Source organism: Cyprinus carpio, chromosome A9 (genome assembly GCF_018340385.1).
Source record: "Cyprinus carpio isolate SPL01 chromosome A9, ASM1834038v1, whole genome shotgun sequence".
Taxonomy (NCBI): Eukaryota; Metazoa; Chordata; class Actinopteri; order Cypriniformes; family Cyprinidae; genus Cyprinus; species Cyprinus carpio.
This window is the reverse complement of record NC_056580.1, coordinates 14167639-14192986: the sequence shown is the minus strand read 5'-3', so window position 1 is coordinate 14192986 and position 25348 is coordinate 14167639. Positions and strand designations below refer to the sequence as shown.

Genomic DNA, 25348 nt, shown 5'->3' with positions numbered 1-25348 from the left:
ATAGGAACGGGGCACGTCAGATCTATCACCTCAACCTCCTAAAAAAATGGAATGAGGCAGAATCAGTGATGTTGGCAACGGTGATTGGCGGGGAGGAGGATCTCGGACCAGAGGCGAATGTCAAACCACAATCCCTCACTCTGGCCCCAGGGGGAGATCACCTCTCGCCGTCCCAACTCACTGATCTAAGGAAATTACAGGCCGAGTTTGCCGACGTCTTCTCGCCCCTACCGGGCCGTACTAACCTGATTCAGCACCATATCGAGACCGAGCCGGGCGTGGTAGTTCGCAGCCGGCCGTATCGCTTACCTGAGCACAAGAAAAAGGTAGTTCAGGCTGAATTAGGTGCAATGCTTGACATGGGAGTAATAGAAGAATCCAATAGTGATTGGGCGAGCCCGATAGTTTTAGTTCCGAAAACGGACGGCTCAGTCCGGTTCTGTGTGGATTACCGCAAGGTGAATGCTGTGTCGAAGTTCGACGCGTATCCAATGCCGCGGGTTGACGAGTTGCTTGATCGGCTAGGCACGGCTCGTTTTTATTCGACATTGGACTTAACAAAGGGTTATTGGCAGATCCCCTTGTCTCCATTATCCAAAGAAAAGACAGCTTTCACAACGCCGTTTGGATTACACCAGTTTGTCACCCTTCCTTTTGGGTTGTTCGGGGCGCCGGCTACCTTTCAGCGCCTCATGGATAAGATTCTGCGGCCCCATGCTGCATATGCAGCTGCCTACCTGGATGATATCATTATATTTAGTAATGATTGGCAGCGGCATATGCAGCATTTGAGGGCTGTCCTGAGATCGCTGAGGGGAGTGGGACTCACGGCCAACCCAAAGAAGTGTGCGATTGGGCGGGTGGAAGTTAGGTATCTGGGCTTCCACTTGGGGCATGGGCAAGTGCGTCCCCAAATTGACAAGACAGCTGCTATTGCGACCTGCCCACGTCCCAAGACCAAAAAGGAGGTAAGGCAGTTCTTGGGGCTGGCGGGATATTATAGACGGTTTATTCCTAATTATTCGGACCTCACCAGCCCTTTGACTGACCTTACTAAAAAGGAGGTGCCAGATACGGTCCAGTGGACGGAGCCGTGTCAGCAGGCCCTTTACCCAGGTAAAGGCTGCCCTGTGTGGCGGGCCGTTGTTACACTCTCCTGATTTTTTCTCTCCCTTTTCGGTTGCAGACGGACGCGTCGGACAGGGGGCTGGGTGCAGCCCTGTCCCAGGAGATGGAGGGGGAGGAACGGCCGGTGCTGTACATTAGCCGGAAGCTCTCAAAGAGAGAGGCTAAGTACAGCACCATAGAGAAAGAGTGCCTTGCCATCAGATGGGCCGTCCTCACCCTCCGCTACTATCTCCTGGGGCGAGAGTTCACCCTCTGTTCGGACCACGCTCCTCTGCAGTGGCTCCACCGCATGAAGGATACCAATGCGCGGATCACTTGTTGGTATCTGGCTCTACAGCCTTTTAAGTTCAAGGTGATCCACAGGCCGGGTGTTCAGATGGCGGTGGCCGACTTCCTCTCCAGGAATGGGGGGGGGGGCTGCAGGCCGGATGGCTCCCCGGCCTGAGTCGGGCGGTGGGGGTATGTGGCAGGGGGGGCGTGGTTTAGCGAAGTCTGCAGCGGGAGAGAGAATCAGGAGACGATCGGTAAGTGAGTGGTTTGTGCAGAGACGAGCAACACCTTTCTCTTGTTTCAGTAATTGGCGTGGAGAGAGTATAAAATGCCAGGAGAGACAGAAGCAAGACAGAGAGAGACGGACTGCTGACGTGACCCCAAACCGGAAGAAGTCACCCGGAAGTGTTATGTGATCGTGTCGTTGTTGATGCTAGAGTAAAAGTCACCGTTGGTGCAAAGTTTATTTGTGTTAATAAAATATACGTCAGCAGTCCCGCCGACCCCTTTGTCCTCTTCCTTTCCTCCCACGAACTTACTACAATATACTGTATATATATATATATATATATATATATATATATATATATATATATATATATATGCAATATAATTCTTGAAGCTCTTTATAAAAATAAATAAATAAAGCAATGGAATGGCATTTAATATGGGTGGCTAAAATACTGTTCTTTATGGCCGTCAAGATCTGAAGAAAAACATTTCATCCATCTGCTGCTTTTTTCATCTCTGGTCAAAAGGTCCCAGAGCTAAAAGAAAGAAATCTGTCTGCTATCATTCAGCTAATAAAGACTGAAGTCTTTTTTGTTCTCATTATTGTGATGCCACAAATCTCTCACCAATCACCAAACAATTTGCATTTACCTAAGAGTCAAACTGAAGAACCTGTTGCAAGCGAAGTCATCTAAGTTTCAAACAAAGGTAGCAATTATATATGATACAGGCATAACTTTATTGTGCTTTGCAGTGACATGTCTTTGCATTCTTGGGAATTTTCCCATAAAGCTGAAACACAAATCATGCAACACAATATGTGAGTGACATCTCAGTAACAGTAACAAATAATATGAAACTAATAAGAAAGATGATTAAGCAAGATTAAGAAAGACGACTCTCATAAACAGAATCAACAACAGGATGTTATGTAACTGACAGGAAACTACACATTACTGAGATGTTTTACAGTATCATCCAACTACAGCATGCATTCATTTAAGTGCATTCATTTACTGAAACAGTGTCACATGTGGTCCAAAAATATAATAATTTGTACCTCTCATGCACTTATTTTCTCTGCTCTCATGTTTTGTGGGTAAAGGGTTTGGTGGTCTCAGCTGGGATTTTGAAATACCAGTGCCAAACCGCAAGCAAGTTTATTTCTTTATTTCTTTATTTATTTTTAGTGCAGTGAGTACCTTCTACCTGCAGAGGTCAGGCCTCACTTTGCAATGGCTGATTATGAAATAGCTTAAGAAATTAGAAAGCTTTTTTAATGTATAATTCACCAAAACAATGTGAATTCTATTGTCATTTACTCCCATTCATGTCAGTCCAAACATGTATGACTGACTTTCATTTATGGAACATAAAAGAAAATATGTTGAGAAATGTCTCAGTGTTTTTTGTCCATACAGTGGAAGTCAATGGTCACCAAAAAAGTTTGTTTTCCACCATTCTTCAAAATAGTCGTTCCACAACATAAAGAAAGTCTTACAGGTTTGGAACGATGTGAGGGTGAGTAAATGATTTTGAGTGAACTATCCCTTTAAGTATAAGTGTTTTTGGCCTGACATATCTGTTTATATCCATGTGTGGATGTGGGGTCACTTGGGTGATGGTTTTTGATTTGTATCTATAGTATGAGCACATTACAGGAGAATACACATACCCCACCAAACTACAACAAAGGAAACATTAGCAGTGGTTTCTGTGCTTATGTGTGCTTGCAGGCAGCCTAAGGGAGGTAATCAGCTCAGTCTCAGGAAATGAACAGATATGGGAGATAAAGATTATTTTATGTTAGATTATTGTCCTTGTCCTTTAATAACACTCCCAAACAAATATCTAAGTTATGCATATAATTCTGTGCTACTGATTGTCATTATCCAGAAAATGACCTCTGGTCGGCTTGTTTATCTTTGATATGAGCGCCACACCAGATTTCCAGGTGATGTGTTTACTTTCATGGTCACGGATCTATGAATGAGGTAGTGTCTTTCCTTCTCTTTGTTCATTCAGATTGTTTATTTAGTTTTATTTGTTTGTTAAGATTATTGGTCTGGAGTGGCTTTAATACCTGAAATAAATCATAAGACATAATTTATCCCTAATGCATTTTATTTTTAATGCACTTCAATTTATGATTATGATTACTGTGAGCTGTCTGCTGGATGGCCTTTGTTTATTGTACTTCCACCCTGTACAATTAGCATCAAATGTATTGTAAAATATGTTGCTTGTTCTATTTGTGAATAATGTGATGAGGTGTTTTTTTTTTTTGGGGGGGGGGGGGTTAGGTTTTTTTTTTTCCAGTTTATTTTATTTTATTAAAGTTTTTGGTTTTCTTTGTAGTTAACTGTAATAACCCTGGTCTAAGCTGCTCTTTTCCATATGATAAAAGTGAATGAATACCATATTTTTAAAGCTTCAGTTTCCATCTAGTTTCAGTGTATGGAAAAGAGCGGCATGGACATCTTTCAAAACATCTCTTTTTGTGTCATATAGTTTTGGAGCAATATGAGGGGATGAAAGCAAATGATAACAGAACCTTCATTTTTAGACAAGTTATCCCTTAAACATTGCATTCATGCAGTGTGCATGTGTCTGTGTGTGGTTTGAGTCTGGCATGGTGCCACTGCCACAGATGAGCTCAGTTCTCTGTTCAAACACTGATTTTCATTTTTCCCTGTGTGACATTTCCCCAGTCTACCAGACAGCTGAGAAGAGAAACGCCAGCAGAAATTCACGAAGAAATGTAGAGACGTTCAGGTTAATTTACACAGAGACAGATACACCAACATCCCCTGACACAAACACTCCTCTTGCTGGTGTTGTCCAAATATTCATACGTATGACAAACATTTTTAAAACCATTACTGATTGCAAATTCAAGCTGGTCAAACAATACTGAAATTGCATTGAGGAAAAATGCACACCTGCAGTAGCACACTTTCACACTGACACTCTTTACTCACATTTCTCTGATGGGCTGAGCTAAATACCACGGCAACCAGGCCCCTCCCCTGGGTGTGTGGGGAGTTTTTAAGTGGAGTGTTGGGAATGTTGTTTTTAGAGAGGCGCAGAAGGCAGGAGAGTGTCTGTGAGAGACAATTTAACCCTGTCATTCAAAATCACCAGTGTTGACTCCAGGATGAGTGAAGACGCAGAGCGAAGCACAGCTACCTTACCCAGGGAGGAAAGCACCCCGACACCACCAGTTCCAGATGCCCATGATGCTCAGGATCTCCTCATTCCGAGCTTCAGTCCCGGCTCGGTGCCCTCTTCCCCCGCCCACACCCTTTCCCATATGGGCTCCAAGTCCCTGACCAGCCCCACAGCCCCTGGCGGCCAGGTCAGTGCCATCACGGTGGTGGCTCTGCTCAACAAGCTGACGGTGATGATCGAGACAGTGCAGGAGAACCAGCAGAGGATGGAGAAGAAGCAGGCCGAGCTGGAGGGGGCGGTGAGGACGGTGCAGGGTGATGTGACCCAGCTCACAAAGAACCACATGTCCACGGCCAACAGTGTGGCCAAGCTGCTGGAGCGCTCGCGCAAGACTGGCCTCAATGTGAAAGAGGTGAGGGAGCGCCTGGATAGACAGAGCAGCCAGGTGAAGCGTCTGGAGGCCAACCATGCCCATCTGCTCAAGAGGAACCACTTTAAAGTGCTCATCTTTCAGGTGAGAAGAATGAGATCTTTCTATACTCTTAAGGAGCCTTTAAAGCCTTAAAGATGAAGACATGTAAATATGCATCTGAATCTGTTTTTTTCACACTCATGGACCCTTTAAAAGACAAAAATAATGGGAATATGTGGAGAATGTAAGACTTTAACATGGCCATTCAAAATTAATAACTTTTCCAAGACCGTTGAAAGATATTGTATCAGGGATTCCACAAACTGTTTTCAAAATAAGAAAGGTTTCTTGAGCACCAAATCAGCATATTAGAATTATTTCTAAAGGATCACGTGGCACTGAAAACTGAGAAATGGCTGTATATAGTTTAAATTCCATTTAACTATATTCAAATAGAAAAACACATATATACATGCAAACATCATAAAAATGTGTCTGAATGAGATTTATCTACACTTTAGGAAATGTTAATGGTTTAAAAAACTCTATTTGGCTGTAATATAGTTAACAAAACAGAAGCAATGAAAGCAATTAAAGCAATACTTTCACTTTAACACATGCTTTTGCATTTTATTTTATTTTTTATTTAGAGGAGTAAATGCACAGTGTTTTAAATATTTTGTAAAGGTATGTACAAAATAACAGCAGAACAGGACACGTGTGCAGTATCTTCAGTGAAACTAAAGTGCATGGGAATTCTTCCTGTGAATACAGCTGGGATGAAATTTGAAGTTTGAAGTTTGTGCAGATTGCAGTGAAATGGCAATGTGTGCATGTGTAGGAATGTGTATTCTTACAGTATGCATGTAAACAATAGATTCTATGACTAATCTTGAGGCCCCGGCAAGTTCTCTCATTTTTCATAATTTCTTACCATAAAGCTCAAAGATCACTTTGTTTACAATAGGCTTGTTTGATTAAAAGCCTCTCCTTACAAGTAAGTGTAAAACAAACTGAGATTGTACAGTTGAGTCTTCTGGCTAAACCAGCTTTGTGACCTGTGCTTTAGTTTCCTCTAGTCTTTGGTGAGGTGTTTTTTTATGTTCAGGTAATGTAATTTTACACACTCAGGAAGTACTATTATATTTTATGCCGGTTGGTTAATGTGAAGGGTGCGTCGTGTTGATTTAAGCAGCTGCGTCAGGCTCATGCTTTTAGAATAGTATTCTTATCTGATTGCCCTGGAGCGAGCAACATGCAGCTTTACATGCTGGGACAGTGATCTTTGACTTGTAGAAGCAGGTAGAGGCATTTCTTAGGGGTGTTAGAGTTCTGCTTTTCAAAATGCTTTCTGGGAATCAGTTTTCCTGAGGCAAATGTTATTCAATAGAAGAATGAGCTAAATGTCAAAGTGAGTGTCAATAGATATAAAAACACAAACTTATATTTAGCTCCTTTGAGACTCATATCCTGATCCCTCATGAAGGCATTCACTAGCATAAAATGTCTCAAACAGATTCATTTCCCATAAGAAGATAATTTTATTGTCTTTTTTTATTCTTTTTTTTTTTTTTTTTTTTTGGTCAAAACACTTATTTCTTCATTAAAGCTTTCTGAAGCAGGCTGGGGTTAACTATTTCTAAGACTTATCTTAAGTATGCAAATTCAAAATGATTTACTTTATAAAAAAATTAAAGAAATTGCATTTTTTAAATAAGAGCATTCCATCATTGTAGAGAGATTTAATTATCAGGGCGATGATTTTTGACTAATCCAGCTGTCAGAGAGGAAGGCCATGGGGCTGAACCCCAGTCTTAACTGTTCCCTTTGAGATCACTAGCAGCAGGTGATTTTCTAAAGTGATAATCAGCCTGTATTCAGCCTGTTAAAACACTCTGATATGAGTGCAGGTTTGCTGCAGGAGATAATGTCTAATTTGGGAATGAATTTCAAGATAAAAAGTAAAGTTTTGCTTGTAACACACATGAACACACTAGCACTCCTCGTGTGTATTGTGAAACTACTGAAATACACACTTTTTAAATATAAATTAATGAATACATTTATACAGCAAGGACCCATTAAGTTGATCAAAAATTGCAGTATAGACATTAATAATGCTATTAATGCAATTAATAATTTCAAATAAATACTGTTCTTTTAAAAAAAAATAATCATCATCATCAAAGAATCCTAAAATGTATCACAGTTTCCATAAAATATTAAGCAGTACAACTTTTTTCCAAATTGATGATAATAATAATGATAATGATAATATAAAATATATTAAAATAGAAAACAGTGAAATTGTAATATTTCAGTATATTTTATAATGCATTTTTAATCACATAAATGCAGCTTTCTGAGTGTATAAAGCTACTTTGAAAAAAACATTAAAAATCTCACTGACTCCAAACCATTGAACAGTACCATATATATTCATATGTTTGCAATGTATTCACACACACACACACACACACTCAGAGAGGGTTGAGTGTCTGAAATATCAAAAAAGGGTAAATGTGACTTTTTATCTCATAATTGCAATTGCGTTTTATTTGGAACTTGGAACTTTGTTTGCCCTAATTGTGACTTTGTATCTCAAAGTCAAAACACACTTTCCCATGTGAAAAAGTGCCTCAAGGAATGACAGAACAGCACAGGTATGTGCTTTCTCTCTTTGTGTTGGGACATTGACATATGTTTGGCATTATAGCTGCAGGTGATGTTTCATATTTTTTGCACTTCAATACAATATGACATGACAATGATCTTTAACTCGCTTGATTCGTATCTTTTTTTTTTTTTTTTGTTAAAGGAAAGTGATGTACATGTCCTTATACCACAGGCCATTAAAACATTGGTGTATTGTTCTATGGAACGACACCATATTGAAAGTAAACATGGAATGCAAACACAAGGGAGAGCCATCTCAAATCCATTCGCTCTCAGAAGTTTGCTTTGGAAGAGTACTATTGCTCTTTGGATGTGCATTTGCTTGTTTTGTTTCGTTTTTTGGCACCTGATGATGCTCACCCGCATGTGTGGTAATTATAAACTTTATGTGCACCGTACAAAGGCATTTGGAGATGGAAGGTGTGGTTTGAACACACAAGGCCCCTCCGAAAGAAAGAAAGAAAGAAAGAAAGAAAGAAAGAAAGAAATATTCAAAGAGTTAGATTTAGGGAGTAATAAAGTAAGAAGTGAATTTGTGCGTTAAGTAAAAGAAAGAAAGAAAGAAAGAAAGAAAGAAAGAAAGAAAGAAAGAAAGAAAGGCAGTATACACATTGAGTTTGGCACTGAAATTGTATGTGTGTGGGAGAGAGACAGTCTGGTCAACTGCCTTGTTTCCCTTAACAAGCACTAATGATCTGCAGTAATTACTGCCCATTAAGGCCTCTATTTGTTTATGTTTAATGCATCACTGCCCTTTCTGTGTTCTGAAAAGTACATCAGTGTTGATTCTTGAAAATTGTGGTTCTACGTGCTGAGGCTCTTCACTGCAGCTGACTTCGGCCTTTTTGTGTTTGTGTCGCCAGTGCTTGTGAAAGGATCATTAAATGTGTTCACAGCAATAATCTAGACAACTGTTCATAGTTGATGCTGTTTTTGCTAATCTATATTGGTTATTAATGCATGTTTTCCATAAAAAACGTTCTCAAAACATCTGACAACTGTCATTTTTTAACACCTTTGTAGTCGCTCCGACTCCCCTCATCAGTTCACCCTCTGAAATCCTGTTGAACATTGTCAGGGTTTATTTTGGCCCAGAGATGCCATGGAACCCTTCATTGGGATGATGTAAGTCTGCTGAGATCCAAATAATGCCATGTATGATTGATCAATCAGTCCATCGGCATGTGTTTAATTGTGCATTCTGTTAGTTTGGCATAACATAGATGTTTAATCCTCAAGATCAGTATCTTCAATGAAAGGTAAAAACAAATATTGGCATGCAAATGTGAATTGTGGGAAAGTGACAGACTTTAGGGGTGGGAGAAGGGAAACAACCTGGTAACCAGTGTTTACAGGCCTTCCCATTACGAGAAAGAGCTTTTTATAACAACGGAGCTATAACAACGGAGCAGATTCTGATTAGACTCAGACTGATAATTCTGCACAATAACACTGGGTTATACAACACAACACATTCTTTCATCAATCAAAAGCATGATTTCCTTTTCCAGATTTGTATCCATTTCATGCAGTGCATGCACACAGTTCGGTTTGTTCAACAACAGAGAGCATTCATCTGAATTTGACTGTGTTGATTTGATCTCATCATTGATTATATTCTCTGACACTGAGAGAAAATGTGTTTGCTTATTGTGCTCGGTGTATGTCAGAGATTTGTTCTTGCTGTTTTAATCTAAGAATATACTGATTCAAGTTGCAATTATAATGTTTTATGAATTCTTCCATGTTTTTAAGCTCAGGTAGGAATACAACGGTTGATGTCCTTTTATTATAATTCCTGTGCCGTTCCCTGAGCTCCACCCTCAACCAACAAAGATTCACCTCAAAGGAAATCTGAGAGAAAGACAGAGTTGGGGGGAGAAAGAAAGACAGACAGACTGACAGAAATAAAGAAAGAAATAAAGAAAAAGAAAGAAAACTCTATGAAAACAAAGCATGACAACTTCAAGGCCAGGGAAGAGATTGTGACGGGGGAGGAAACAGCAGAGGAACAGAAGAGATAGAATGAACTGGATGAGAACAATGGAAAACAAACTGAAGCAACAAAAAGTATGAGAGACAGAGAGAGAGAGAGAGAGAGAGAGAGAGAGAGAGAGAGAGAGAGAGAGAGATCTTCTCTGCTCAGGCATGTTTCGGCTCAATGTGCTGGATTTCTGGTTTGACAACTCGACTCCTCCCTTTATCATTGTACTAACATACAGCTCGCACATACGGCTGTTTGTTTTTTTACAACGTTCAGCATTACTTGATTCTGATTGGTAAATTGCAGCATTCTGCACTCAAATATTTTTGTATAATGACATCCAAACTGTATATTTGACTGTTGCCCCAGCATATATTTGACTGTTGCCCCAGCAGCCTTCAACTTTGTGGTAGTTTCATATCTCTCGTATCACTGCAAGGATAATATACGGCTTCCTTTTTTCTACTCATATTTTCAAGGATAAAAAAAAAAAAAGTGTTGTTTCACTTTTGTTGAAACAGAGCTGATATGGAATTTCAGGAGAGGTGTGTTCATATAATCCTGCTAAATGCGCTTTCCTGCCTCCTAGCCACGATTCCTCCAGCATCCAGCTCAGTAATGTTTGTGAAGCATCAAGGTTAAGTGGGGTATGACTCATCCTGCACCAAACAGATGTTTGTCCAATCAAATGTTTTGAGGATTGAGAATGCCCCATCCCTGGTTTATAAATACCACCTGCAACTGACTATCAAGTAGCAATGGTTCATTAAAATTAAAGCCTGTTGGCTATTTGTTTAAACAGACAAGCCATTTGATATGCCCAACCCAAATGTACAGTTTAAATAAGAAATATGTCAAGGGTGAGATCTGAAAAGTCAAGCCCTGTGAAGATGAAATGATCCAGACACACTCATTCTGCAGGTATTATTGGGCTCACTCAAATAAATACAGTCTAATTAGAAAAATGATACTTTAGGAAGCATGACTAATCATGTGATTATTTCAAGTGGCCAGACAGACAGAGACAATGAAGCTTTTTAAAATAAACCTGAGAGAGAGGGAGAGAGAGAGACAGAGAGAGAGAGAGAGAGAGAGAGAGAGAGAGAGAGAGATGGAATCAGACCCCTCTTTTAGACAGCTCACTTCTCATCAGCTCAGACAATAATAAATAAGAATTAGATTAGAAGCAAAAAAATAAAGAAAAAAAATATTCTTCCATTCTGCAGGGCAGTAAACTTCTGCTATGCTTAATTCAGTCAAAGACAGTTGAAAGCCCACAGATGGCCTTTAAGTATAGTTTTCCCATAGTTTTCACCACAATGCTGCAGATCAGAGGCTTTGATAGCACATTGCTTTGCCTGGCATCTCCCTGAACTGTGTTCAAGCCAGTTGGCTGTTGCTTTCCACTTATTTTCTCCATCTGGAGAAAAGCCAAAGATTCCCTGAACTTCTTCCACACATCATAAACAGGTAACGGATGAGTGAGCACATCTTTGTGGGCTGTATGTGATGTGTTTTATGTTATCAGATACTTATTAATGTGTTATATGTTATATAATTAAAGCGGGGTTAAGTTAGAGAAAAGGGCTTTAAACATGAAATCCAGTCATTATTTTAGTTGGACATCATTTTACTGACAATCAAAATATGCAGATGTATAGACTTTTTTCTGAGTTAGATTTGCATGGGAATTGACAGTTGCAGAATTATTTTCCTAGGATGAGAAGAAAAAAATTCAAAGACAATGTACTGTGCCTTTGTTGTTTTATTGTGTCAGCTTTGTTTTTTCATGGCAGAACAGTGTTGTTATAGAGTCGTCGTCGTCGTCGTTGTTGTTGTTGTTGTTGTTGTTAATTGAAAAAAGGTGAAATATAAAATATAAATAATAGATAAAAAATTTAAATAAAGTAAATAAGAAATATTGCTTTGGTATAGCTAACTAAAAAAAAATACAGGTTGAAATGTTAAAATTAAACAAAAAAAAACTAAAACTGAAATAAAAATAAACCTACATAGTATTTTTAAATCTAATTTAAAATGGTATATACATAATATATACATTATATAAATAATACTAAAATACCACTGCTATAGTGTTTGTATTTTATATTAACACATCATGGTTCTCCTTTTTGAATACTGTAGTGATGGTCTTTGAGAGCAGCTCCTGACATCTATTCATGTCTGTCTCAAAAAAAAAAAAAAAAAAAAAAAAAAAAAAAAAAAAAAAACCCACACACACACTTTCCCTGACCAAGAACAAATGCAATACTGCTAACATCCAGCAGTGACACATCCTTTCTTTGTCTCTTTTCTAACAGTCTCATCCTCATCCATTGTTCTTATATTTGTCTTTCCTCTGCTTCTTTCCCGTGCTTTCCACTGCCCTTGTGTTGTCTGTTCAGGCCTTACGAGCCTGATTGAGACACACACACACATACCATTTCTCTCATCTCTTTCGATGTTTCCTCTCTAAAAAGTCCAGAGGCCTCCAGCGGGGCGCATTAATTATCCAGGCTCACATTACACACTGAAGCAGGGGTATCAGCATGTGACACAATGTTTTCAAAAGTTCTCCCTCTCTCTATCCTTCAGTCCCCTCCTATTTCTCTTCCTCTGAGCCTTGCAAGTCATTGTGTATTTAGATAAAGGTCAAAATCTGAATGGCAAGTGTCTTGATTTATCACAGTGTCACAAGATACAAGGCTGAGAAACAAATGTTAAGAAAGGTGGATACAGAGCAGGATCAGAAAGACTGGAGCAGCTAGATGAAGAGTGAAACTAACAAAACAGAGACAAAACTGTTTTGGGTTTCAGCTTGTGAGAAAAATGTCACTAGAATGATATCATTCCCAAAGGATTTTGTAAAATATTTATCATTATATTAATATTAGTTTTACTTCTTTTAAAATTTGTTTGTACTGTTGATACTCTTAATAAAGCCTTCAGATTGGGGTCAACCTACTGTGTGAAATTTCCCAGGCTTTTGGAGATATATTTCATATGTGCACTTTTCATCTGACAAGACCCTCAAGGCACAAACTAATTAGATTCGAGCTGAATCAATTTCAATAGGGGATCGTTTTACTGAGTTATAGTTTGTCTCGCTAAATCCCTTCTGTGCAGATTCTGTATATTACAGTTCTTGTACGGTTGGCTAAAAACATAAAATAAAGGTGCCACCTGAGTTTCAATCTATTATTAATTATGAAATAGAATACAAAGGTAGCCATAACCAGGTTATCACAAATTAAAAGCTAATAAATTTATAGAACTAACCGAACACAGCCAACTCCCAGCTCTGGTTTCCATGTAGCTCTTGATCGTGAGGGGAGTTACTCTGTATGTTTGCTCATGAAGAAACTGGTTAGCCCAGAGTCAACACTGGTTTTGACTGGATCTTTGCCCTCAGGGTGATACTGGTTATTCAAAGGCGAAATGTTAAAGATGAGTACCATCCATTTGGGAAAAAACAAAACACATTTAACACATTTAAAAAAAAAAAAAAAAAGAACCTTTGGAATATATTCTTCTCATATTAATCAAAAAAGATTTCTTGAATGTGAATATGATGTTGTTCCATTTTATAGCGCATGTAATAATATAAATTGAATGTCCGACCACTGAGAGTTCGCAATGTCTAGAATGTTGCATCTTTATTACAGGTTATAGGAACAGGAACAGTTCCTTTTAATTAGTGAAGCTTAATGCTGAACACAGCTAAAAGAGGGATTTCATACTGAAATACTGACATACAGTAACAAATCTGCCATTTAGATGTTTAGAGCTTGGACAGAAATATGGTACGTGCTCTGAATTACTGGGAGTGTGCTTAGTGCCCTTATGAGGGAGCAGCTTAGCGTGCAAAAGCTCCATTCGTCCTGCTAATCCGCCCTTCCCTGAGGGTCAGATCTTCAATTTACTCCTTAAGCGTGAAGCATAACCCTCAGCAGCCATGCCTGAGGTGTGTGTCTGGGGTCTGCGTGAATGAGGGGAGAGCAGCGATAAGAGAATATTCTGCACTGTCTGTGTGTCAGAAAAAGATGTGGCATAGCACACCTGTAGAACATGCAGGTATTGCATACCTCAGCTCATGTGCACGCCACACAAAGGGTGTGGCATATTTGGTGATCTTTTTTGTTGTTGTTGTTTATTTCAGAATATTGCATTTTGCAAAAGGTAACATTTGTTTATATTTATTTGTATACATGCATAATCTATGCAGTATACCCAAAATATTGATCTATTCTGTCCTCGCTGTCTCTGTGTGTGTGTGTGGTGTGTGTTTCTGGTATTCCACGTTATGAGGAGCAAATGTCCCCACAAGGATAGTAATACTAATGTATTTTGACCTTGTGTGGATTCTTTTTTCGTCCCCTTGAGGAAAACAGCTTATAAATCATACATAATTATTATTATTATTATTAAATTTTTTTTGAAAATGTAAAAATGCAAAAATGTTTTGTGTGAGCAGTAAGTTTAGGGTTAGGGTAAGGGGATAGAAAATACAGTTTATACAGCAGAAAAACCATTACACCTATGGATAGTCCCCACAAAACATGGAAACCAGTGTGTGTGTGAAAGAGAGAGAGAGAGAGAGAGAGAGATTTGAGAGGGTGTGGCATATCTAGAGTTTTTTGTTTGTTTATTGCAGTGATTAAATGATTGAGTAAATGTTTAATTTTGCATAAGGTAACCTTAATTCATATTTTATCTATGTACATGCATAATCTCACCATAAGAAACAAAAGCAAAGAAGAAAGCGATAAAAATGATTGCATTAAACATATATTGAGCTGTGCAGTATACCAAAAAACATGACTTAGATTGCTAACAAGATTTCAGTTTGCATTTTTATAAAAATTTTTAAAGGAATTTGGCGGGAAGAGTAAACCTTAACCTTTTTTTTTGCTTTGGAGTAACTCCAAGACAATGCCTCCACATGCCTTGGGTATAGCTTGTTCTGCAACAAACAGGTTTTCAGCAGATTGCACAATATAACTTAAAAAACACACACACACACACACACAAACTGACTCATCTCTTTGTTTTGTTTATTTGTACAAAAGTAGTGTGTGGACTTGAAACAAATCTTTACAGTACAGTACGCTGCTAGCAATGGCAAGGTTGTGGGTTCGATTCTTACAAAATGCATGAACAGCCAATGTTAGTGGCTTTGGTTATCCAAATCGTCTGCAAAATGTAACAACGTGAAAAAAAAGCACATTGAATCTTTCAGTTGCTAAACACATTTTCTTTCTCTCCAATTTCAGGAGGATAATGAAATCCCCTCCACTCTGCTTACTAAAGATGGCCTGGCCTCCACCTCTCAGGATGAGATTGCACCATCTACACCAACTCCGCTCACTGATTTAAACCACTCTCAAGATGAAGGCCTACAGACCATCAGCCTCTCCTCAGATGACGGCGAGGAAAAAGGAGCAACGAGCCTTCTGGCAGAGGGTGGCGATGAGTCCCTGGATTTGCATGAAGAGAGTTTCCCAGGTTCGGGAAGGGAACATCTGGAGCGCTCTCGTGCTGACAAGTTCAAGCGCTCCAGTCTGAAGAAAGTGGATAGTCTAAAAAAAGCTTTCTCCAGAAGCAGCATCGAGAAGAAGATCAACAAGATCGTGCCTCCAGAACAGCGCGAGAAAATCAAGAAAAGCTTCATCCCCAACCACCCGAAGAGCTCCTCTTCAAAGAGCTCGTCCTTCCGCGTCTCTCCAGCGTCCATCAACGTCAAGAAGGTACGAGATGGAGATGCTGACTCCTCCCAGCAGCCTGGGAGCTCACCCAGGAACCTCAGCCCAGTGGAAGTTCCCAACATTGGGGGACCTGATGGTGAGCTGCCCCTGGCTGAGTTACACTCCTCAGTTGAGAAAGCAAATGGAGATGATCATCACAACCCCTTCACCCCGAGCAGTGGGGATGGAGAGGTGCTAGTTTCAGATGAGGGTGGAGATCTCAAAAACGGTCCATCTGCGACTCTGGCTGAAGAGGAAGTGGATAATGAAGATGATGACACTGATGATCATGAGGAAAACGGGAAGGAGGAAGAGGAGGAGGAGAAAGATGCCAGACCTGCAGAAGAAGCATCCGTGTCTCCGCCATCAACTGCAGCTACTGTTAAGCTAACTTCTTAGATATAGTTGTGTTTCTAGCCCTCTGACTTCAATCCACTTCTGAGACTTTGGGAAGTTTATTTACTCACTTGTGCCACTGGTATCTTGTCCCCAAGCTTGTGTAATGTTAGCATGTCTGCTGAAATAACATATTGGCCTGAATTAACCCCAAATATAATGTAACTATAACCTATTGTGTTAAGTTCAGAAATTAAGCATGTTCTTGTAGGAGGAAATTCCATTTAGATTCCATTTCAAATAGATTCTGAATAAAGGCCCAGAGAATGGTACAGCAGTTCAGACCACTGTCACCACAATGATACACCGAAATAGCTATATTTTCCTGTGGGAGCCTGTGAATACTATGAAATTGACTGAACTGAAATGCCTGAACCCTCACTCTCTATCGTTTTTTCTTTGTGTGTAGGAGAGGCAATGTGTTTGCCAATCTGTCCTTTGTTATGCTGGAGTCCAGACTCTTTTCTGTCAATGTACTGTACATAAGATTTAGTATTAAATCACTTACAAAAAAGTACTATGGTAGTATTATGGTTTTTGGAAGCAGAACTTAATTTTTCACACAAAGTACTTTAATGCAAATACCATGGTATTGTTTGGAGTACAATGTAGAAACCATTGTATATTGATATGGTAACCATGAAATATATAGTAACAAAATGGAACGTCATTACTGTACCACCACTGTACTTTTATACAGTATAAAACAGACACAAGAGGTGATATGTTGACAAAGTTCTCAAGGCTTGAATAAGTAGATGTCTATGAGGACCGACAGCAGCGCTTGCCATGGTGGGAAGCGTTTTTACAAATTTTCTGGGGAAAAGCCAGCACAATTGACTGCCATCTCCATGGCAACCTTGCCCACCGCCAACCACTCTCCAGTTACTGCTATAGTGCACGCCAAGGGCACACATACACAGCTTGATAAATACAAATGTAAAGTGAACCAGAAGTATTTGTGTGGTCAAACATTCCATGTTTCTGATGTGATAACTTCATATTCCGCTAAACACTAACATTGTTCAGATGATTCATTGATGAAATACTCTGTACTCAGACCTGTAAATATAAAAAATTGCTGCCGGATAGACTTCTAAACTAAAACATCTTCTATCCATCTCACACTAAACTACTCAGTACAAATATTGCTGAGACACAGGAAGGTCACTTTAGTGTCTGCGATTCCAGTGGCGTGCACATGAGCTGAGGTATGCAATACCTGCATGTTCTACAGGTGTGCTGCCTGCAGGCCTCTTCACCGCCCCTCTCGGACCACACTGCTCCATGCTGGTGTTATATATCATGCTGCGGCAATGATGCTCAACACTGATAAAGCACCTTGGTCAGCACAGCAGTCATGCTGTTTTAAGGTGCTACATAAATAAATGACCTTGACCTTGTTTGGGTTTGGTGGATTTTGTTTACAACAATGAACAATTATCCAGACAACATTTATGCATTTATTAATGCAATTTAAAAGTGTGAGAAGCAAGGTAGATTTTGAGTGCCTCAAGTTCTGTTGCTCTTCACTGTTGTAAATGCGGGGTATGTGAGGGAAGATGAATAGTCGGTCTTAACAGAAAACTTCACGGTTTCATTTTCTACATCAACCACATGTGGGTTTGGCAAGCAAACTAAAATCTCTCTGGCTCTCAGGTACACTGAGGGGTCAGGTTACATGTACTCAGGGGGCGTAGTTTGCGGGGTGGCTGGGGGGGAACCCGCCCAATAACCAAGAATAGAAAGTACAACCCCCCAATATTTATACCATGGTTAAAAGAAACCTAGGATCAGGCTATTAATCAATTATTTAAATCTCGACTTCGTCGCTTTTATAAAGGCTTGTAACTTCACCTACGAACCGAACTGAAGCGCAGTTCTTTTAATTGTGCACGAGCGGCGCGCGTTCACCAGTGCACTGCACTCGAAAAGTGTGATCAGATTTGCGCGAGCCATTCCTATCGCGAAGTTGATGGTAAAATGTGCGATCTATTTGAATTCTATTGAGAACTGGCCATTTAAAATGCTATGGATAAAGTCGAACATTTTTGAAAAACGGCACATAAACTGAAAAGACTGATGAAAAGAGGAAAAAACATAATCTTGCACCAGCACTAACACAGGCCTATATGAAAAAATTTGATGTAGAATATAATAGATAATCTGTTAAGGGAATAGATTTTCCCTAGATTTATATTACAACTGTGGCATGTTGTAGCTGTTGTTAAATGTGCAGGTTGTTGTTTTCATAACAAATGCTATATAGATTAAAAATAATAAAAAAAGTAATTATTGGCCTGATATGAATAATAGGCTAGCCTTAATTATAAGAAATTCTGTTAAAAACTACATTTTCCTAAGAGGAAGCACATGTGTAAATGTGTTCTAATGATGAGTGATGGAAAAACCTGGTCTGAGATGGAATAGATTAAATCAGTAAGAGCCCGATGAACTGTTAATAATTAATTAAAAATTATTAATACTAAGAAATATACAATATCAAAATAAGAAAATGTTAAGTTAGACTGGCTTCCCATTAGATGTTGAATTATACAGTGCCTAAATAATATAAAATAGGCTACATTATATATCCTATGCAAACAAGTATTTGTAATTTACTGCTGCTGCTATTAGTATTATTATTTATTTAATAGATCATTTTATTTATTTATTTATTTAGGCAATTTTCCTCCTTGGCCTCCTTGTGGAACTGGACCTTTACAATTGAATGGATTATGCTGTCTCCACCTTGTGGCCAAATGCCGTCAGTTCACGATTTCATCTGCTTGATGCATCTTTCCTTTTAGACGATTATCAAACATAAGCCCGTAAAACTAATTATAGTTATTTCGTAACAAAATATCAATATTTTATTTCGTTACTCAGAACCTTATCCGATTGTGATTTAAAAAAAAAAAATCGTATTCTAATGCTTCGCTGAAAACATGCCGGCTTTTCATTACATTTACGTAATAAATGCTTTTGCGCCAATATTATCGCCTCATGAAAGTTTGTTTGAACACCATGTGCTAATAAATAGTGTTTTATATATTTATATATTCTTTTTTGTTTATAGTAACGTTAACTGTCTGAAAAGTTTGAAATCGATAAGAAAAATTTCTACATATGATTGTATTTTAAGTGAGCTATTTATGTCAAATATAGCTATAATTGTGTAACAATTTAAGACTATTTTAAACACTAAAAAGTTCTTGTCGTGAATTTTTTTCAGATTGTAGTTTTATTTCGTCTTTACGACACTCAAAATGGCGTCACGGTGGCCGAGAGGTTAAGGCGTTGGACTCGAAATCCAATGGGGTTTCCCCGCACAGGTTCGAATCCTGTTCGTGACGACTTTCCTTTTCTGTTGCTGTAACCCTAAAAACTAATTTATACAAGTCAGTTGTAACTTTATTTGTGGAAATTTACAACGATCTAAATCTTGATAGTAAATCACTCATGTTTTCACACCTCGATTCGGAAAGCACAACACTGAACGTGATGAAGCAAATGCTGTGCATATATCTACAGTACATGGCCTTTAAAAGCTTGTTGGATTTCCTTGATGTTAACGCCAAAGCAGCTTTAACTGCACTTCATTGATATATATATACAGGTAACAGGACCCAACCCTTAAAATACAGCAAAACAGACGACCTGGGACTGGGTATTGATTTGGGTTACATCATCACCTCAGTGATCCCTGGGGTGATGACGCAACCCAAATACTTTTGGAAATATTTAGGAACGTGTATGTGAATCATATTACACAACGCCGACAATCGTGCAAGGAATGGTGTGTGTGGTTATTTCCTATCCATGTGGACACATTCTTCACGGTGTCCAATCAGATTGAGCTCAATGTAACAAGAACACGGTAAAAACCAACACTTGTGTCTCTAAAGCTTTCGTTCCTGTGCGATGTTTATGATACTGGACAATGCAGAGTGAATCGTTTGTCATGTCTTTTCACTCAAATGTGCGTAAATTAAAATCGCATTTGTGGATTTAAGGCCAAATACACATCTTTGAACACCCCCGCGGAACAGTGGGATGGTACATCCGGTAGAATTTAAAGAGCCGAGCACACGCGAGCGCAGAGCAGACGCTTTGTTAGTGAGGGAATGGAGAAACAGCACTGTCAAATAGAGATTTCCACTTATTAGTGACCGGGTTTTAAGTTATCTTTCATAGTAAGCTTGCAGTGCTGCACATGTAGAAACATGCTAATAATTATATCAGTTTTAAAGGCCACGAGGAAGTTTCGAACTGCTCATAACGCACAGGATAGTTAGTTATCTTGGCTGATATCCGTTTTTAGGTTGACTAAGTCGTCGCTTTAGCCTTTGAATGTCGATTAGACACCAGATGAGTGATTTTCGTGTGGAGGGTGAAATGAAGAGACGCGTTATTGTTGAGTTTGACCGGCGGTGTGTGTGACTGAACCCACCGACACGGGTTTAAACGCAACCGGCACGTTTAGATGTAAAGAACCGTCCATTTCAACAGCTGTTTGTTAATTTGACGTCGTGTGTTGTTAGTGAAGGCTAACAAAAAGACCGTGACTCGGTATAAATCAACCTGGATGCTAGACATTTTAAGTACTGAACGACTTAAAAGCGAAGTCTTGGGAGTCGTAGGTTTTCAGGTTTAGGACAGGATGAAGTCAAACATCTCTGTCTGCAAAATGAACTGAGTGTTTTATACGAATAGTTTTAATCGTGGAGGAGGAAAAACATTTCCCCCTTTTAACTTTCACTCCTTTAGCTCGATGGTGGAGTGTGAAAACAGACGGCCTCAAATGTTACGCTAGAAACACCCCAGCCTTTGCAGAAGGGTCTTGTAAACGGTTGATTTGCCAAGTAAAGTTTATCTGGCGGATAAAACAACCCACTCAGGGCACAGATTTAGCTTTAGATCAAGAAATCCTCTCACACAGCTGTGGGTTCGCTAGCCGGTGTGCTAGCCTCCACCTCAGCCCTCAGAAATGTCGATTATCTCCAACGAAGCTGTGATCTTGATTAAAGATGTAAAGCCCGGATTGAAAAACCTTAATATCGTCTTTATAGTTTTGGAAATCGGTAAGTGGATTCACTGCTGTGCCCCTCACTACCGTTTATTAGCACGAGAAGAGCTAATTCCTCACAACTAACATTGATGATTATCAGGTCTAACGTTGCGATTGACGTCGCCGTTGCAGTGTTCTTGTAGCTTTGATCGTTAATGTTATCTGCCGTAGTGTAACGCAGTTGTTTGTGTTTTAGTAGTTTTGTAACGGTTGAGATTTGACTTAACTTTGCCGTGCACGCGCAGGTCGGGTGACGAAGACAAAGGACGGGCACGAGGTGCGCTCGTGCAGGGTGGCGGATAAGAGCGGCAGCATCGCCATCTCTGTGTGGGATGAGCTGGGCAGCCTCATCCAGCCCGGGGACATCATCCGCCTCACGAGAGGGTACGAACCTCCTCCTGTCTCTCTGTGTAGTTTATTCAGACATTTGACAACCCGATAGAAGCATCTATCAAACAAAAACCGGCAACTTGCTCTTTCAAAAAAAAAAAAAAAAAAAAAAAAAAAATTTTATATATATATATATATTTTTTTTTTTTTTTTTTTTACAGAGATTAAATATGCATTAAGGCTTATGACCATATTGCATTGTGTACAGATGTTTGTTTCAACTTGGAAATATTTGTGTCTGCCTAGGTATGCTTCAATCTGGAAGGGGTGCCTTACACTGTACACTGGACGAGGAGGAGACTTGCAGAAAATAGGAGAGTAAGTATTAAATATTATCTCCCACAGTACATGCTGCATATAATAATTTGTCACATTCATCATTTTGTGGTTTATCAGCATTGGGCAATAAGTACGTCCATTTGGCAGATAAACCCAAAATTAACCCTTGTGTCAGTTCTAAAATCTAGAGTCAGTGGGTAGATATTTCATTATTTCTGTAGCTATGTATACTTTATGAGAGTTCAGTAAATGTCAAAAGTGATTTAAAAATAAGGGTTCCTGCGACTATGGAGAAACAATGAAATCTCAGTTTTAATATCTCCATTTCCAAGTCTGGGAAAATAATGCCAGCAATGCCAAGGTCATGTTTGATTCCCAGGGAATGCATGAACTGATAACACGTACACCTTCAATGCAGATTGCTTTGAATAAATGCTTCTACCAAAGTCGTGCATGTAAGTGTCATTAAAGGCATATTTATTTTGCACTGTCTTTCACAGATTCTGTATGGTGTATTCTGAGGTTCCTAATTTCAGTGAACCAAATCCAGAGCTGCTAGCACAAGCTAACCAGCAGAACAAGACGGTGGGTCCAGTCTTCCTGTTTATGCAAAATGGCACCTCAGTGTGATGCCTCAATGAGTATACTTCCTTTTAAATTGTTTGCATGTGTAAATTTGCTTCAGTAATTGTGAAAACATAGGCTTTGTTTTGCGTTCTACCTCATTTCAAAGTCTTTGTTTAGAACAGATAAATAAGAATGTAGTAGTAATTTATGGAGAAAACATTTGGTTTCACTTCTTCTGCACATTCAAATACTGAGCCATTAAACTGCATAAGAGGAGGTGCTGGTTTATGACTAAAGTCAACACAACGGTGTCTTATCTCTTGTGCTCTCAATAGGGTAAAGAACAGCGGGGGAATTCTCCACCGAATCAAAATACAGGTACTCTTGCACAGACAGGTGAGCAAATATGGCTAGTACTTCACATGGTCTGGCCTGTGAAGGTGACAATGCTGATTTTTGTAGTGGTAGGTTAATGGTTTGGAATCTGATCTGCTAACGAAGGTTGCAGGTTCAATTTCAGAAATTAGATTTACTGAGATCTCACTCCTGTTTGTACCTACCATTGGCATATTGTACATTGCTTTTGATAAGTGTCTGCTTATTGATGAAACTAGAGTAATAGCTGTAACACTCATAACGGTGTCTCTATGTTGATCAAGTCTGTCACCTTTGTTTTAACTATTTGTCCAACAGGAAATGGTATTGTGCCAGTATTTCCCAATAACAGTGCTGCACCTGTGCCTCGGGATCCCAATTTTGGGGCTCCAGGAAGACCAAACGGGCGTGTTCCAGGCAATGGGCCACCCTCAGTAACTGCAGGGGGACCCCCTGCTCCACCCAAACCCACAGTTACCATTAGCAATGGCAGGGACCCAAGAAGGGCTTCAAAGAGATGAGACGGATGAGAACTTCCATGTTCCCACTCCTCCCTAAAATCCTTCCACAAACCAATACACAAAACAATGCTGCCAATCAAGAGAATACGAGGTTCAGCGCTACTGTTTTGCCAACTGTGCTTTTTGCTTTGTCATTTGCCAATATTTGCATAGTGCGATTTGTTATCACAGAAGTTTAGAATTCAACTTGTTACAGTTAAAGTTTGGCATACTCTTTGCCTGTTGAGTGCCGGTTCAGTGGCCCACCATTTATTTCCTTTCCCTAAATGTGTTGAGCTATACACCCTACTTGAACACTTGATGCACTTTCTTCTATTAATTTTTATAGTGAATGCATTGTCATGTGATTCAGGAATGATTGACTGCTGTTGCAAATTGGGGAATGAACTTCAAAGTGACTAACTATATGGGTTCTCCCCACACCTTTGGCCAAAAAAATTACCAGAAGTGACCATGTTAAAGTTAAGGTAATAGTTTGATTGAACACTTAGGATTATTTAATTAGGAATAAATCAAGAACAAAATGTTGGGAAATTGATCCTGGCTGTTGTTGTAATTGTTCTTTTTGATCTTTTGAGTGCCATTTACATTGAATAAGACTGTTGCCTTTATGCGGTGAGATATGACTACACTGAAATATTCAGCATATTCTAATACTGTAACACCTTTTGTGTATGTTATATAGACATTTAATGTTATATCTGCATATCAATTTAGGGACTAAATCATGCAGCTAATGGTAAACAAACTTGGCTTACTGCCACCCCCCACCTCTGGAAGAATTGTCGCTGGGACGGCGCAGTGACTGCTGCTTACATAGGCTTGTAATGATGATCAACAGAACTGAATGATTAGGCTCCTCCTGAACCTATGTTTGGAACTTTTGTTTTATAGCAGTTAGCCCAACAGTTCCAATACACTTTAACATGTGCAGCGCGAGTGATGCTAATGCATCTACCCAAAGTGTTGCTTGCACAGGGTAGAGTGTTTAATGCTTCTGGTAAATAGTTAATGAGTTAGAGAACCTGCAAGGTGGTTTGAAAGATTTCCTAGTTTGTGGTCCAGCACCTTTTTTTTTTTTTTTTTTTTTTTTTTTTTTTTGTTTGCTGAAATAACTATGTCAGTATATTCATTCATTGTGCCAAGTAACACGTTACTGGGGATTTTTACACCCAGTTGAGTTGATTTCCTTGAATATAGATATGGATTTGGTTAGATATGGTTTAATAAGTAATTTAGTAGTTAATATTTTAATAGCATTGCTTTTCATTTAAATATTTTCCCCAGTTCTTGTGTTTGTGGTTAGTTTGCATGCACTATTAAATTATGAGCCAGGGGTTTATTGTCAAGAAAAACAGCTGTGTAAAATGCACTCCATTTATGTTTTTGTGAGTTGCTGGGTTTGTGTGTGTGTGCTTGAAACATCCTGAGCTTTAAAGAGGATTACAATCAGTGCGTTATATCATTGATATGATTACAAGCTGTACAATTTTGATGTGTAGTGTTGTGATTTTATATGGGAAGCTATAACATTATCATATAAATGGTCACAGCAGTCCAACTTAAGAAAGTCAAAACTGTGGCTTCAGTAATAGTTTTGCACCTGTTTAGAGTGTCCCATATTTATTTTAATCGGTGTTAAATGTGGACTGCTTGAACTCAGAGGAAGTGTATATGATTAGTGGTTTCTGTAGCCAAGACTTTTTCTGTGCCATCTTTTTTTTTAATCTGACAACACTGACACAGGATAAGTGAAATGTTTAAAGGTGAAAAAAAAGAACAGGTTGAATCTCGTTTAAAACCCCACATTACATTTAATTTGACAGTCTTTATGCATGAGACTGTCTCTGACAATATAGTCCTCTTCCACATGAAAGCATAAATATAAGGTCAGCAATCCCATGCTTAGGTTTTATAATCAACTCCGTTAAGCACATGTTTAGAACATGTTTATCAGAAGTCTTGTTCCTATGAACAATATCACTGAAGTCAGTCTCGGCAGCTTGTGAAATCAGTGTTCCCGTTGCTGTCTGTGATTGCTACCTTGGATATTATTGTAATAGTATGTGTAATCTAGTATGTTAGCAATAGGAGAGGGTTCCTCCCTTTCTCCCTCGAGCACTAAATCACCTA

The 25348-nt window shown here is 39.1% G+C and overlaps 2 protein-coding genes and 1 non-coding gene across 4 annotated transcripts; all 3 read left to right on the top strand.

The window, feature by feature from the left end:
• Window positions 1-4693: 4693 nt before the first annotated feature.
• Window positions 4694-16529, top strand: LOC109090244 (caveolae-associated protein 2-like). Its single transcript, XM_042763700.1, has 2 exons — window positions 4694-5314; window positions 15146-16529. Exons 1-2 carry the CDS (start codon window positions 4787-4789, stop codon window positions 16013-16015), a joined length of 1398 nt encoding a protein of 465 aa, XP_042619634.1. The 5' UTR covers window positions 4694-4786; the 3' UTR covers window positions 16016-16529.
• A 2757-nt stretch (window positions 16530-19286) lies between these two features.
• trnas-cga lies at window positions 19287-19368 on the top strand. The gene has a single exon. It is a non-coding gene; the product is annotated as a tRNA-Ser (tRNA).
• A 740-nt stretch (window positions 19369-20108) lies between these two features.
• LOC109090245 (SOSS complex subunit B2) lies at window positions 20109-23753 on the top strand. 2 transcript variants are annotated; one of them, XM_042763697.1, is made up of 6 exons: window positions 20109-21096; window positions 21329-21467; window positions 21720-21791; window positions 22253-22337; window positions 22655-22715; window positions 23013-23753. In XM_042763697.1, the coding sequence occupies exons 1-6, from the start codon at window positions 21003-21005 to the stop codon at window positions 23213-23215; spliced, it is 654 nt and encodes a 217-aa protein (XP_042619631.1). In that variant the 5' UTR covers window positions 20109-21002; the 3' UTR covers window positions 23216-23753. The 2 variants fall into 2 exon arrangements, with proteins under 2 accessions (XP_042619631.1, XP_042619633.1); XM_042763699.1 differs by having other exon boundaries at window positions 20110-21096; window positions 22655-22697.
• Window positions 23754-25348: the final 1595 nt, after the last annotated feature.

Bases quoted from the DNA above. Each gene is read 5' to 3' on its own strand.
- LOC109090244 (XM_042763700.1), top strand. From the start codon at position 4,787: ATGAGTGAAGACGCAGAGCGAAGCACAGCTACCTTACCCAGGGAGGAA. The intron at 5,315-15,145 runs GTGAGAAGAATG...CTCCAATTTCAG, and splicing joins TTAAAGTGCTCATCTTTCAG to GAGGATAATGAAATCCCCTC.
- LOC109090245 (XM_042763697.1), top strand. From the start codon at position 21,003: ATGTCGATTATCTCCAACGAAGCTGTGATCTTGATTAAAGATGTAAAG. The intron at 21,468-21,719 runs GTACGAACCTCC...GTGTCTGCCTAG, and splicing joins ATCATCCGCCTCACGAGAGG to GTATGCTTCAATCTGGAAGG. The intron at 22,338-22,654 runs GTGGGTCCAGTC...TGCTCTCAATAG, and splicing joins CTAACCAGCAGAACAAGACG to GGTAAAGAACAGCGGGGGAA.